Here is a 12,471-nt window from a genome sequence, read left to right as displayed (position 1 = left end):
GAGAGTTTTCTGATTCTTAAATGTTTCTTCGACGTTATCATGCCATTTGTCAAACCTGCTTATTAACCCTACTTATGTCAAAATTCGTCTCCATTCCTTCACCTTTGTGAGACACACCAGTGAATATTTATAACGCAATTCTCTCATTCCTGTATCATGTATCATGTACTTGTCAACTTACTTCGGTAGAAGATCCTTGAAGGTCCGGTGTAGAACAGGTCTTCTCCAACACGTTTGCCATGAAAGGCGACTAGGCTTGTCGTAAGAGGTGACTAACGGGATCGGGTGGTCAGGCTCGCTGACTTGGTTGACACATGTCGTCGGTTCCCAGTTGCGCAGATGGATGCTCATGCTGTTGATCACTGGATTGTCTGATCTAGACTCGATTATTTACAGAGCTCCGCCTCCGGCATAGTGCTGAGTGCGGCGTAAAACTAAACTCACTCACTCACTATTTCGGTAAAAACGTTGACAGTAACGTTGTCAAGCCGAAGCTGAAGCACCAGGCTAGTGACCTAGCGAGGTTGGGGTTCGGGATCTAGCCCACCTGTGACGGGGTGTAAAAACTGTCGAGTCAACTTTGTGTGCAGACTCTTTCCGACAGACACTAGTGTACAGTTCACAACCCTGTGCACTGAAAGTAAATGACCCATAAACCAGATGGTGGACACATGAACATGTGAAAACATCTAGTTGCGGGTACAGCAACATGCAGTCAGCATGGACAAAGTACTGTGACTATGAGTCCCTGTCCACCCAGCTGTGAATGGGTACCTCGTTGGGATGAGAAAGCCACAATAAATCTGGTGCGCCTAGAGGCAGCAAGAGGTGTATACTCCCAAGGAAGTTGAGATTGATAATATGATGTGCCGTTGAGACTGACATCCAAAGATCAATTAACTAAATACCAGTACCTTGAAGAAGAACAAGTTGCGTGGAGATGTGCGCTCTATAATTATCTTATATATAAAATAGTAAAGCAAACTTATCAACAACTGAAGTACCGTCAGCTAAAAAGAAATAAAGTGGTTCAGACCTGACCAGCAATCACGGATTTGCAGTAAGAACTAAATACGCGTCGAGTTAGTGAGTGAGTGAGTGAGTGAGTTTAGCGTTACGCCGATTTTCAGTACTGTCCAATTGTATCACAGAACTGGTATTCTACAATTTCCTATTTAGGAAAAAGATCGCTCGTTTTAGCATTAAAAACGAAATGTTCAGGTCACCCATTAGCTGTTAAAACAATGTGTTGCATTGTGGTTTACATTAGAGAGTAAGGCCGCACACACAACGCAGTCAAATAGCTTCAACAACACGCAACAGGAAATCACGTTGTCTTCTCTGAGGTCCGCGCCAATGTACATGGCTCCTTATCTCCTCGGAGGCGCAGTTCAACTGTGAACTGCTTGGTGAGTTCCAATTGCTATCCTTTATACAAGTGGCTGTAGTTAGTATTGATTCATGACTGGTAATTGGAGAGACGGCTTTGTGGTTTTATGTTCCCGAAAATAACCCAACCCAAAGACATGTTATGGTTTTAAGTGGTAATAAAGGAAACAGACTGGAAATTGTTTGGAAAGTAATTGTAGGCCATATTTAGATGTCGAGATTCGGAAGGATTGGGGAACATCAAAATCTGTGATAACAGAATCTGGCTATTCAGATCTGCCTATCTTCATTCAGAAATCGATCTTTCCGACATGTAACTTCAAATCTGTGGAACTCTCTACCTGTCAACATTACGCATTATGGTTTTCCCAATAGTTTCAAATTTTGCTTAAAACCTATCTCTTCAAAAACACACAGTACAAACTCACAACGTAAATTTTGATGTGTATTATCCTATGACTTTATTGTATCGCCATGAACATGCACAAACACGTGGATACAGGCACATCGTTAATTTTGGAGATTCAAGGGTAGAGAGGTTCCAGAAGGAACAGAGTTTGTTTCTGAGAATTCCGGGACTAAGTAGATTCCACGTACCCAGACTTATCGCCCTGCCAAGATTCCCAGGTGGAATAGATCCCAAGCAAGGCACTAGCTTGTTTTGTAAGTCCAGACTGGTTATGCAGTGAAAGCATCTCCCATCCATTACGCCAAACTACCAATGCCCCACTGCATGCAGTCGCCTAAAACCCCATTCAACTGTCAAAGAGTTAAGTGGTCTAGTCATACTCATGAATAAATCCTGTTATCCGTTGCTCGTTAATATTCTAGGAGACGCCACTTCCAAATAGTATTGGGGCGGTGGAGTAGCTTAGTGGTTAAAGCGTTGGCTCGCCACGCCGAAGACTCGTGTTCGATTCCCCACATGGGTACAGTATGTGAAACTTGTTTCAGGTGTCACCTGTCGTGACGTTGCTGGAATATTGCTACATGCGGTGAAGCGGTCAACCTATGAATAGTAAGAATACATGTCATCCATAGTTGGTCGAGTGGATAAGCGATATCTAGCCATGCTGACGTCCGGGTTTGCTTCTTCTTCTATTTATACAATGCAAATACAGTTCCAGGTGATGCATGAATGTTGGAGGTAGCGGCGTGAGAGAAATTCAAATCAGTGTTCACAGCAGACAGTTCTTACAAAAAAACATCGATGTTGTAACAATGTTTATTTCGGTTTTAATAGCTTCCTATTTACATTCATGGTATTAAATAACATCGGTATGGTATTTACAACTATTACATGCATTAACTGTCAATTATATGGCATTCTTACAGCTAGAACACGCCATCTCACTTGGAAGCATATCGACGATTGGCATACCTCACATCTCTACAGTCGTTTACATGCGTCGACACTGGAATGTCTTCATTGAATGTATTATCGGAGCGCTGTCTAAACTCATGATCTATAACTCGAGTGTCACAGCTCCATAAATGTCACACCAACCTGACATGGAAAAGTGACCAATCATATCTGAACACTATACAGAATCATTTATAGTTACTCGTGTCTGGGACAAGCCAGATCGTCTCTGTTAGGGTCACGGAATGGCGACTGCATATGGAACGATTCACTCGCCATCATCCGTTCCTTTCCGTAACCGACTTCCGGCATTTCTCGGAAAATACGATTATTACGAGCTAAAACAAATCTACAATCCACACATAGTTGTTTATATAGGACGAAACTAAGTAAAGATGTTATTAATTTCATTTATATATTTCTGTACCATGCAACCCTAACGGACATTTTAAATACAGTTCAGTTTCTAACTTCAGGTACGTGTCACTGACCAAACAGACGCTGTTACGATACAGTCAATGGTGGGTTTGACACGTCATCAGGCAGGCCAGCTTCCTAGTCCTTGACTGAGGCAATGACACATGCATAACTGCAGGAAGAGATAGAGAGGCGCATTTTGTACCATACATTAGAAAAACACACTATGATTGTCTCATTGACTAAATATCTCACCAGAAACGATAGGAATATGTACGATACAGACCGAACAATACGGCCTTGTCTCCTGAAAGACATGTTATTTGGAAGAATGAAACAACTATCTGTTGTATGTCTCTCTCTACACTCTACATCTCTTATCTACATATAGAACTGTTGCTGCAGGTGTCTGTCTTCACATGTGACCCTCAATGTTTGTTAAGGATACCTTTTGTTGGCCACGTATCATTCTAAGACGTCAAGGTTTTCCGCGAGGGGTTGCCTCCCTTAGCATTAATAGGATCCACATATGATGAGTAAGAAGCCAGGATTCTCCGGACAAGGATCACAGGCCTGAAGCATGGGTTTTCCTCGCATCATCTTTCTAACGATTACATGTAATTACGGAAATATTTGTAACAGTGATTAGATTTATGCCTCTGGGGATTTTGAATTAGGAGGTCAAGGTCAACGTCTGGGATATCAGTCATGGTATGGTAGTTTTTGTCCGGCCATGGTGTTCAGGAAAGTTGGAGTGTTATCGACGTTACTGTTCCTGCAAACATTTGTATCTAAGCTCAGTATTTACACACATACATTCACTGCAATTCAAGTATCAACATCTAAACTGTGGTCACGTGACAAACAATATCACCCTACGGATCAACATCCTGACCTTTGACTTTAATATGTAAATGCGAATAATTCATAATTATATAAATGCTATCACCCACGTGTTTAGAGAGTACAAACATCGACATACTTTGAAGTTAAGCTAACATTGCCATCACACCAATCGCCCTTATAAAACTTGCAGTCACTGCATCATTTGATTGACATTTCACCCTTACACGATCACAACCACAAGAATCTCTGGTTCATGTCATCCTGAGAAGGGAACACACCCACATGCATCCCATGTGCATCCCAAGTGCGTCCCACGTCCTCACATATATTACTTGATCTGGAATTCCACCAGTGGGGAGAATCTGGCCTTTTCTCTGTTCAGTTTTGCATACAGCTTGGCGATGCATCGTTGTTTGCCCGTCACCACAGTGCCTTCCCAGATGGCGTCAGCCAACAATTTAAAATGAAACCAAGCGTCTCCTGTCAGGAGCGCCACATCCGAGGCTTGCGGCGCACGCACTCTGAAGGTCACACGTTTCTCAATTTCAAGGTCACCAACAAAGGGTTCCAGTAATGTACAGTTATGCCATCTGTGACATGCCCTGGGGAATGGTCGTTTGTCCTTGGCTCCCTGCCGACATTCCACGAGGTATCGGAACAAGCACTCATAAGGAACGTTATTCTCAGAGTCGGGGGAACCCATTTTGGCACCAAAGACGGCAAAGACGTATTTGCCAACCATTGGGCAGCGCACGAGATAAGAGATGGAGTCGTCATCACGCTTTTTGATGAACACGTATCGTTGTAGGTCTTCGTTGCTTTTGTCAGCCTCGTTGCCATGGTAATGAAGGGAGTGGGATAGGCGCACGTCTTGGTGAAGATGGAACTGAAACGCAAGATCCTCGTGGGAACACGTAACCACAGGGTCAATGTGAGTCTGGGGGGACAAGCCATAGCTACTCATGCTAGGGGTGGGACCAAAAAATGACACTTTTGGGTAAGGGCTCCGGATGCTCTCCTTCCGTTCTCTACATTTGATCTGGAATGCGCATGCGCTTTGTAACGAGTCCGATACCCAGTCGTCTTTGGCGTATATAGTGAAGTAGTAACGTCCGCTTTTAGGGGGTGCCACTGTGAATATAGCCTTGTGACCAATGATCCGGAGCATGACTCGTCCCTCCAGAGCGGAAGGGTCGATCCGTCTGTCCTTTGGATCGAGGGTGTATCCGAACCCAACTAAACTCGGAATCTTGAGCTGAATTAAAGCTACGCCATGTTCAGTCTGTTGCTTGCAGTCGTAGTGCATAGTAAACTTCAGTCCGTAGTTGAAGAATGGTGATTTCACAACAGGAAGATTGATGAATTCGGACAGAGTGATCGGACACTCTAACAGCTGCCACTCAGGGTCATCGGGGAAGTGTTGGTATATGTGATCCTCGGGGTCAGTCACGAAATAAAACTCGTCACACTTGTATGAAAACAGACTCAGGTCGTCCTTCTTGTCCCGGATTCTGACTTGAGGTTTCTGGGGACCTTGACCTTTTGTCTGACCTTGACCTACGCCCTTGACGTGACGGGCTCCCCAGTTACAGTTGACAAAGCACCAGGAGCCGTTGATGAAGACGGCCGTCCACGTGTTGCGGAAACGGTCACCTTCTATCTTCATCCCCGGCCGATACCCGGCGCCCTTCGAGTAGCCCTGAATTACCTCACAATGCAGTCCGGCGTAGCTGAAACATAGATATCCGACGTTAGTTACAGAGTAAGTGAGGGACATTTGATCACCTCACAGTGCAGCCCGGCGTAGCTGAAACATAGAGATCCGGCGTTGATTACAGAGTGAGTGAGTCCTCGGCGTTAATTACAGAGTGTGTTTTTACTGATTTTACCATGTCCAGTTTGGATACAATATATAGACCCTCGTACCTGTGCCATATAGTCATTCTAAAACCTAGATAAAATAAGTCAGTGAGTGAGTGAGTGATAATGGTTTTACGCCGCATTAGTGACATTCCAGCAATATCACGGCGGGGGTGACCAGAAATGGGCTTCCCACATTGTACCCATGTAGGGAATCGAATCCGGGTCTTCGGTGAGACGAGCGAACGATGTAACCACTAGCCTACCTCACCGCCTCCTAGATACAGTGGTGCACGTCACTGACTGGACTACTATTCCGGATGATGTATGGTCACGTTTAGATTTTGTAGCATGGTCTATCGTTGTCTTGGAAGCAAAATGACAAGTAGATTGGAAAGTATGACGTATGTTAATTGTACTTCCTGATGGCCAGCCTGGGTATGATAGAGTTAATTATCCATTTTCGCACTGGTAAATCACCTTCAGAAACTCTGTTGAGAATTCGCGCCTAATTGCAATAATACGTGTATTTTACTGAGTTTTGGCACAGGTCATTATATGTTAGTGACACGGCCTGCCAGTGGGAACGAGCATGGTTTTTAGCAATAATTCAGCAAGATCACAGCGACATGAATTACTAACGTTCATATTTAGATCATTATCTTGCGGCACGAGTATGTACTGACAACTACAAATCATGATAGGTTCCCGGAGTATCTGATTTTCAAAGATAAGTGACGAATAGCTAGAACAAGGATAAGTACTGGAGGAGAGATGAGAGCAGTCGGGTCGGAAGTGAATCAGCTAGGTACTACATTTGCCCACTCCATATTGGAATGAGTTTAGTTTTACGCCGCACTCAGCAAATTCCAGCTATATGGCGGCGGTCTGTAAATAATCGAGTCTGGACCACACAACCCAGTGATCAACAGCATGATCATCTACTTGCGCAATTGGGAACCGATAACATGTGTCAACCACGTCAGCGAGCCTGACCACCCGATCCCCTCTGTCGAATCTTACGACAGGTATAGTCGCCTTTTCGGGGCAAGCACTTGAGTATAAGAGAAAATATGGTCCATGGCTTTGACGTTCTTGTATCAGAATGTGCTTTTGAACACTGGGTACTATTGTCAAGTAAAACGGGTGTGTCAATTTGGGTTGATTAGCGAAGTAACAGTCAGTTGTAGATGAACGTTTTGCAGATTTCTTACAGTACAATCCATACAATCCAGAAGGGGCAAACAGTTTCCAAGAATAGATCAACGGTGCCCAGAAAGCACACGGTTTTTGATTCTCAGCAGTCCGTCGAAGTATCAGAATGTTTCTAGGCATAATGTATTGCAAAGTGTAGACAAGACATGTTATATATATGATCTGCGAAGCATGTTGCGTTCTGGAGTCATTGCACAATACCAGAAACAACACGAAAACAACTTAAATGATTAAATTTATCATTTTGAATTAGAACGTTTTTTGCAGTTTTTTAAGTGTAAGCATGTGCTTTTTGGGCTACGCTGTAGTTACGCCACTGGCTACTTACTACCTTACTTCAGTAAGTTGTTCTAAACTAAATTTTGCAAAATATTCCGTACTGTTTAAACGTACTGTTCACACATTACTGATGCACTGTAAAACAAATTCGTAACATTGAAAATATCACTGGCATTAGTTCGATAAATGATGAAAATCAGTGAGAATTTACTCCTATACGCAGCTGTTCACATTCATGATATATGCACATGCTTTCTGCAATTTGATGCATGATGCTTGTGCGGATCATCTGGTCCCCCTCAGGAGAGAAATTCATCTCCGATGTAACCACACATATATATGCATAACAATAAGTGAGTGCTTTAAGTGAGTCTAAATTTGTTATGGGTAGTATACAATATAAATGCAAAACTGACCCAATACAGCTATTAGCTTGAACGTAACGTAACAGGCACCTGTCGTGAGAGGATAATTAACACGCTAAGCTCATTACTGCCATAATCATACATCCTGTCTTAGGTCGGTTTTTGTGAGACTTGTGGGAACACATTGGGGTGCCACGCACCCGCTATAACGCGGATGAGGGGTATAAAAGAAGCCCACGTGAGATTAATGCGCAGTAATGAGACGTAACAAGGGATATGATAACCTTTATAATTAGCCCAGCAGATTAAATGACAGTTGGGCAGTCATTAGTCAAATTATGTGGACTAGAGGGCGGAACGATGAGGAGACTACAGATACGTGTTGAAGTAGTTGAAAACCGAGACACACAATGTACATCAAATAAACTGTCTCCGCTTAATGAAACGTGAAAAAATCAACGCTACCTCTTAAAAGGCAAATAGGCAGCCATGTAATTTCCGATTCAAGAAGATATCAGAGCAAACTTCCTTCACGCCCATTAAACTAACTATTTGCATGATTACCAAGGAATATATATCACTTAAACTCGGCTATTAAAAAGAAAGTATTCAGTCCATGGTAAACGGTTCCCGGATCGAGAATTGGTTCAAAGGATTTTTGGTCGCTGGTTGGTTGTAGAAGACGTGTTGTTCCGGAAGATTTACTCCGAGGATAAAGGCAGATGGCAAATGGAGGGCTATGTTTACTGCACACGCTACAGAACCACCAGAGGCCCAATCCACATAGGGTTCGTAGCTCTGCGCCATCCTAAGCCCATAACAAAATACATAGTTAAGACAGCTCGTAACACTAGAAACGCTTTGTAGAACACTAGAACGGTTTTGCAGTTAAAATTATGTTCTCACTGCCAGCCGGTTCGGTTTTTTTTTTGTTTTTTGTTTTTTGCATTGATGAAAACTACCAACATTTCCTTCATGTCAATCTACTCTTCCTTCGGATAACATCCTACAAAGAATTCCAAATTAAGAAGAAAACCCCAGACCCAAACCATTGAGAGCGTTACGTCGGTCTTAGTTCTCTTGCTTTTTGTAATAGATGTGATAATTTGTTTTCATTTTGCAAGTCGCAGGACAAGCTTGTTTTTATCCATATTTAACCGAGTTCACGAAAAATTCGAGTTCGTGAGCCATTAAATGCCAACAACGAAATCCCAATCTCAAATTAAAGAGAAAAAATGTTTACGACATTCAAAACGGTCTACGGTAAATCGTGACGATATAGGTGTATAATCAGAAACATAGGAAATCAAAGTCCTGTCGATCCCCAGCTTACCTCAATGTTTATCACAAATAGAATTTAGATCTTTACAGCGGCTAGCTACCCATCACATGTCGACGGGAATCATGGGAAATCGATACTGACCATCAAGCAAGAACACCGAGCCGTGGTCGCTTGTGTCTCGGCTGATGTGTTCCGAAATATCAGTGACCCTGTCTCCGGAAATCCCCGGCAATGTCCGGAAATAAACAGAAGAGCAGGGAAAAATGGGGAAAAAAGAACTAACAGTTGTTTGAATGTCATGAAACATTGGTCTCGCTAATTCAAACATTAACCGATAGAGTAGTTTGAGTGTCTGTCACAGCTCGATGGTCGATTTCGGCAAACACAACATGGCAGGTTACTTGTTACTCTACCATTTACTCTGAACAAAACAACACTGGTAGGCTCGGAGACTGTGTGATTGCTTGACGTTTAACGTCACACCCAGCAATATTCATAATATATGGCAGCGGTCTGTAAATAAAAGAGTGAGTTAATTTAGTTTTACGCCGCACTCAGCAATATCTTAGCTATAAGGCGGCGGTCTGTAAATAATGGACCCGACAATCCCGTGATCAACATCATGAGCATCGATCTACACAACTGAGATACGATGACATGTGTCAACCCAGTCAGCGATCCTGACCACTCGATCCCGTTCTCCTCTTACAAGCATATGGGTTCTAACCCTTATCTTCACGTGCACGGTATATAGTGAGTGAGCTTGCTTGGGCTTGCCATGCTTGGGCTTGCCATGTTAAACTGCAGCTGTGTATTGCAGACTATCACTAAAAAACCTGCAGATAGCTGAAAAAGATTAACGACATCAGTTCACAAAAAAACATTAGCCTTTCTGAGGTTTTTTTACTGCTACTATCAACAGGACATTTCCTCAGTTTGAAAGATTTCTTTTTTAATATAATTTTCTAGTACTACGGAGGTAAACTGCGCAGAGATCTATGGGAGCTATATAGTCATAATGTTACCATGATTCTGATAGTTATGACTAATATTATTAGTATTATCAGTTGTGAGATCACGCAACCCCAAAACGTGACGAATAAAGTCTGATATTCTTCGAGGACATGTTGATATCAAGGTTGCCACCTGTCAAATAAGGGATGGTGGGGTACCATAATGGTTAAAGCATTCGCATGTGAACCAGGTTCGATTCCCCATATGGGTACGATGTGTGAAACTGGGATTTTGCTTAAATATTACTAAACGTGGCGTAAAACAGAAGTCACTCACTCACCGAGAGAAATATCCATACTCCGTGTATCCGTTAGTGATATAATCGGTAACTCTGCTAACATGCCATACCCAGTCATATCATTTCACCACGGAAGATATCAGTTAACATGCGATTCGTTTTGAAGACAGAATAACAGACAGTTTTGGGCGATAATGCAGTTCTGACGTTCAAGCGTTATTTACTTGACTTCACTGCAGCCTTTTGAAGATAATGAAATGACAATGATGCATGTTGGTGATGCCCCAGGGACGCGGAGAACAAGAAGGAGTTGAGATCTATCATAGCGACAGCATGGGGATGACATGGCACACGATATTAGCTGCAACTCCACACCAGGGTACGACGTTGATAGATCAGCCGCCATGGCGGCTGTAATCAGCCTTGACGTCAACCCGATGGCAATTTATAACAAAAGCGAAATACTGATATTTAATACGCCCTGGATACATTCACTGAATGAAAGTGTTAATATTTTCAATAAGGTTTGACTTTTTCAAGATCTGTAGAATCCGATGAATAGGAATTCAATATCTGGAAACAACTCTTGAATGTACATTTGGGCGTTCTGCGCTGGTACGTTCAACTAACAGGAATTCAGTATTTTGACATATCCCACAAAACTGACTCCAGACACATTTTCATCTGGGTTCAGTTGTTCAGAATCAGATGTTAATAGTATTACGTGATCCTTTTACCGAAAGTTCCGGTGCTTATCGTTAATCCATCGACAATAATTTCAGTGTCTTAAAAAGACGTCAAACTATTGACTGACGTCGTCTATCCGTAATTATTATTGGACGTAGAACTAACACTACCCTGGTTTCCTAGGCCCAGTTTATATATCATTAAACCGATTTAAGGTCAAGGACGTATTTCAAGGTGAACCCTGCTTCACTGCACGCAATCGCAAAGGAGCGCTTGACACGCAAAGGGAGATAATTATATGATCGTCATGAGCTATCGGAGCTATGTTCAAGAGCTGAATGTTCGCCCACGAGCGGAATAAGGAAGCTTTCTACTGCAGCCGAATGCATGTATGTATAACGTGGTCTATTAACGACCCATTTTATCTGCAGATTTTATAATACAATTTATGTGTAGAGCCGAGTGCGGACTGCAAGAAATCCTAATCCTTTCATAACTTGAACGTCTCCGCCATTCCGAGCACAGTTTGGGCCCAATAACTTGAACTGTGTTCAACATTTGAAAGAGCTCAGTAACTAGAACTGTGTTCAACATTTGAAAGAATCGATGTCTTGAAGGAAATTAATCAGATACAACCTCGTCTCATCTTTCTGCGAATGCGTCATTTGAACTGAAACATTTGATTTACACAGATTCCCAAATAGTGACTTAAGGCAACCTTGCACATTAAAAGAAGCACGATTTAATGAAGTATTGAACCAATATATTTGTCCTCAAACACGATCCAGATCAAACCATGCGAGATCCTCTCTACAAGAATCCATGGCACTTGTTGCACACGCATTACCACTCTGACCAATCAGCAACCACCTGATGCACGTGCATTCACATTTCAGCCAGTTAGAGACAAGAGGGACATGATACAAAAGTTACACGGAGACAATCCACGGAATTCAATACAATTCCGAAACGCTGAAGCCATCTGCGGCTGGTGTTGATGACAGATTTGGGGTTTGGTGGTATTTCAATAGAGAAGTATTTGTGTTATTGAACACTCGTGCTGAGCTCGCGATCCACATGGATCAACCGTCTGCCCGAACAGATGTAGTGAATCGACTTGAGCCAGATTTGATCTTCCCATTCCATGTCCAGTGTCAATGATGCTAATTTTATTGCTGGAGGCCGGGAACGATGTCCATCGCGTCTCATCCCAGGCTGCTGAGACTGACAAGCGTCAAGCTCGCCCCTCTGGAGCCGTTCACTTACATCCAGCTTAGACTTTGGCGTATCGGGTTCAGATTTAAATCCACTAGCTGCAGATTCCAATTATCTTTGAAAAAAGAACATACCGACGTGGATACTCGACTTCTCTGTGACTAATTAAAATAGGTAGAATATCAAACCTCGCTCGTATTCTGTTTCTCTTTGGTTTGGTTCATGGTCGATTCGTTTTCCATTTGAACTTTCAAGTGGGATATTCGATATATATAAGTTCAGGGGTTTGTTAATGCATTTT

The 12,471-nt window shown here is 42.6% G+C and overlaps 1 protein-coding gene across 1 annotated transcript in view; it reads right to left on the bottom strand.

Moving 5' to 3' along the window:
- Positions 1 to 2,598: 2,598 nt before the first annotated feature.
- Positions 2,599 to 12,471, bottom strand: part of LOC137280071 (hillarin-like) — a 77,649-nt gene continuing 67,776 nt past the window's right edge. The window contains exon 7 of the mRNA XM_067811858.1: positions 2,599 to 5,745. Coding sequence (XP_067667959.1) covers positions 4,344 to 5,745 — 1,402 coding nt within the window. The 3' untranslated portion in view covers positions 2,599 to 4,343. The remainder of the gene's footprint in view (positions 5,746 to 12,471) is intronic.

This window comes from Haliotis asinina, chromosome 1 (assembly GCF_037392515.1).
Source record: "Haliotis asinina isolate JCU_RB_2024 chromosome 1, JCU_Hal_asi_v2, whole genome shotgun sequence".
NCBI lineage: Eukaryota > Metazoa > Mollusca > Gastropoda > Lepetellida > Haliotidae > Haliotis > Haliotis asinina.
The sequence above is the reverse complement of the archived record's forward strand: the minus strand, read 5'-3'. Positions and strand labels throughout refer to the sequence as shown.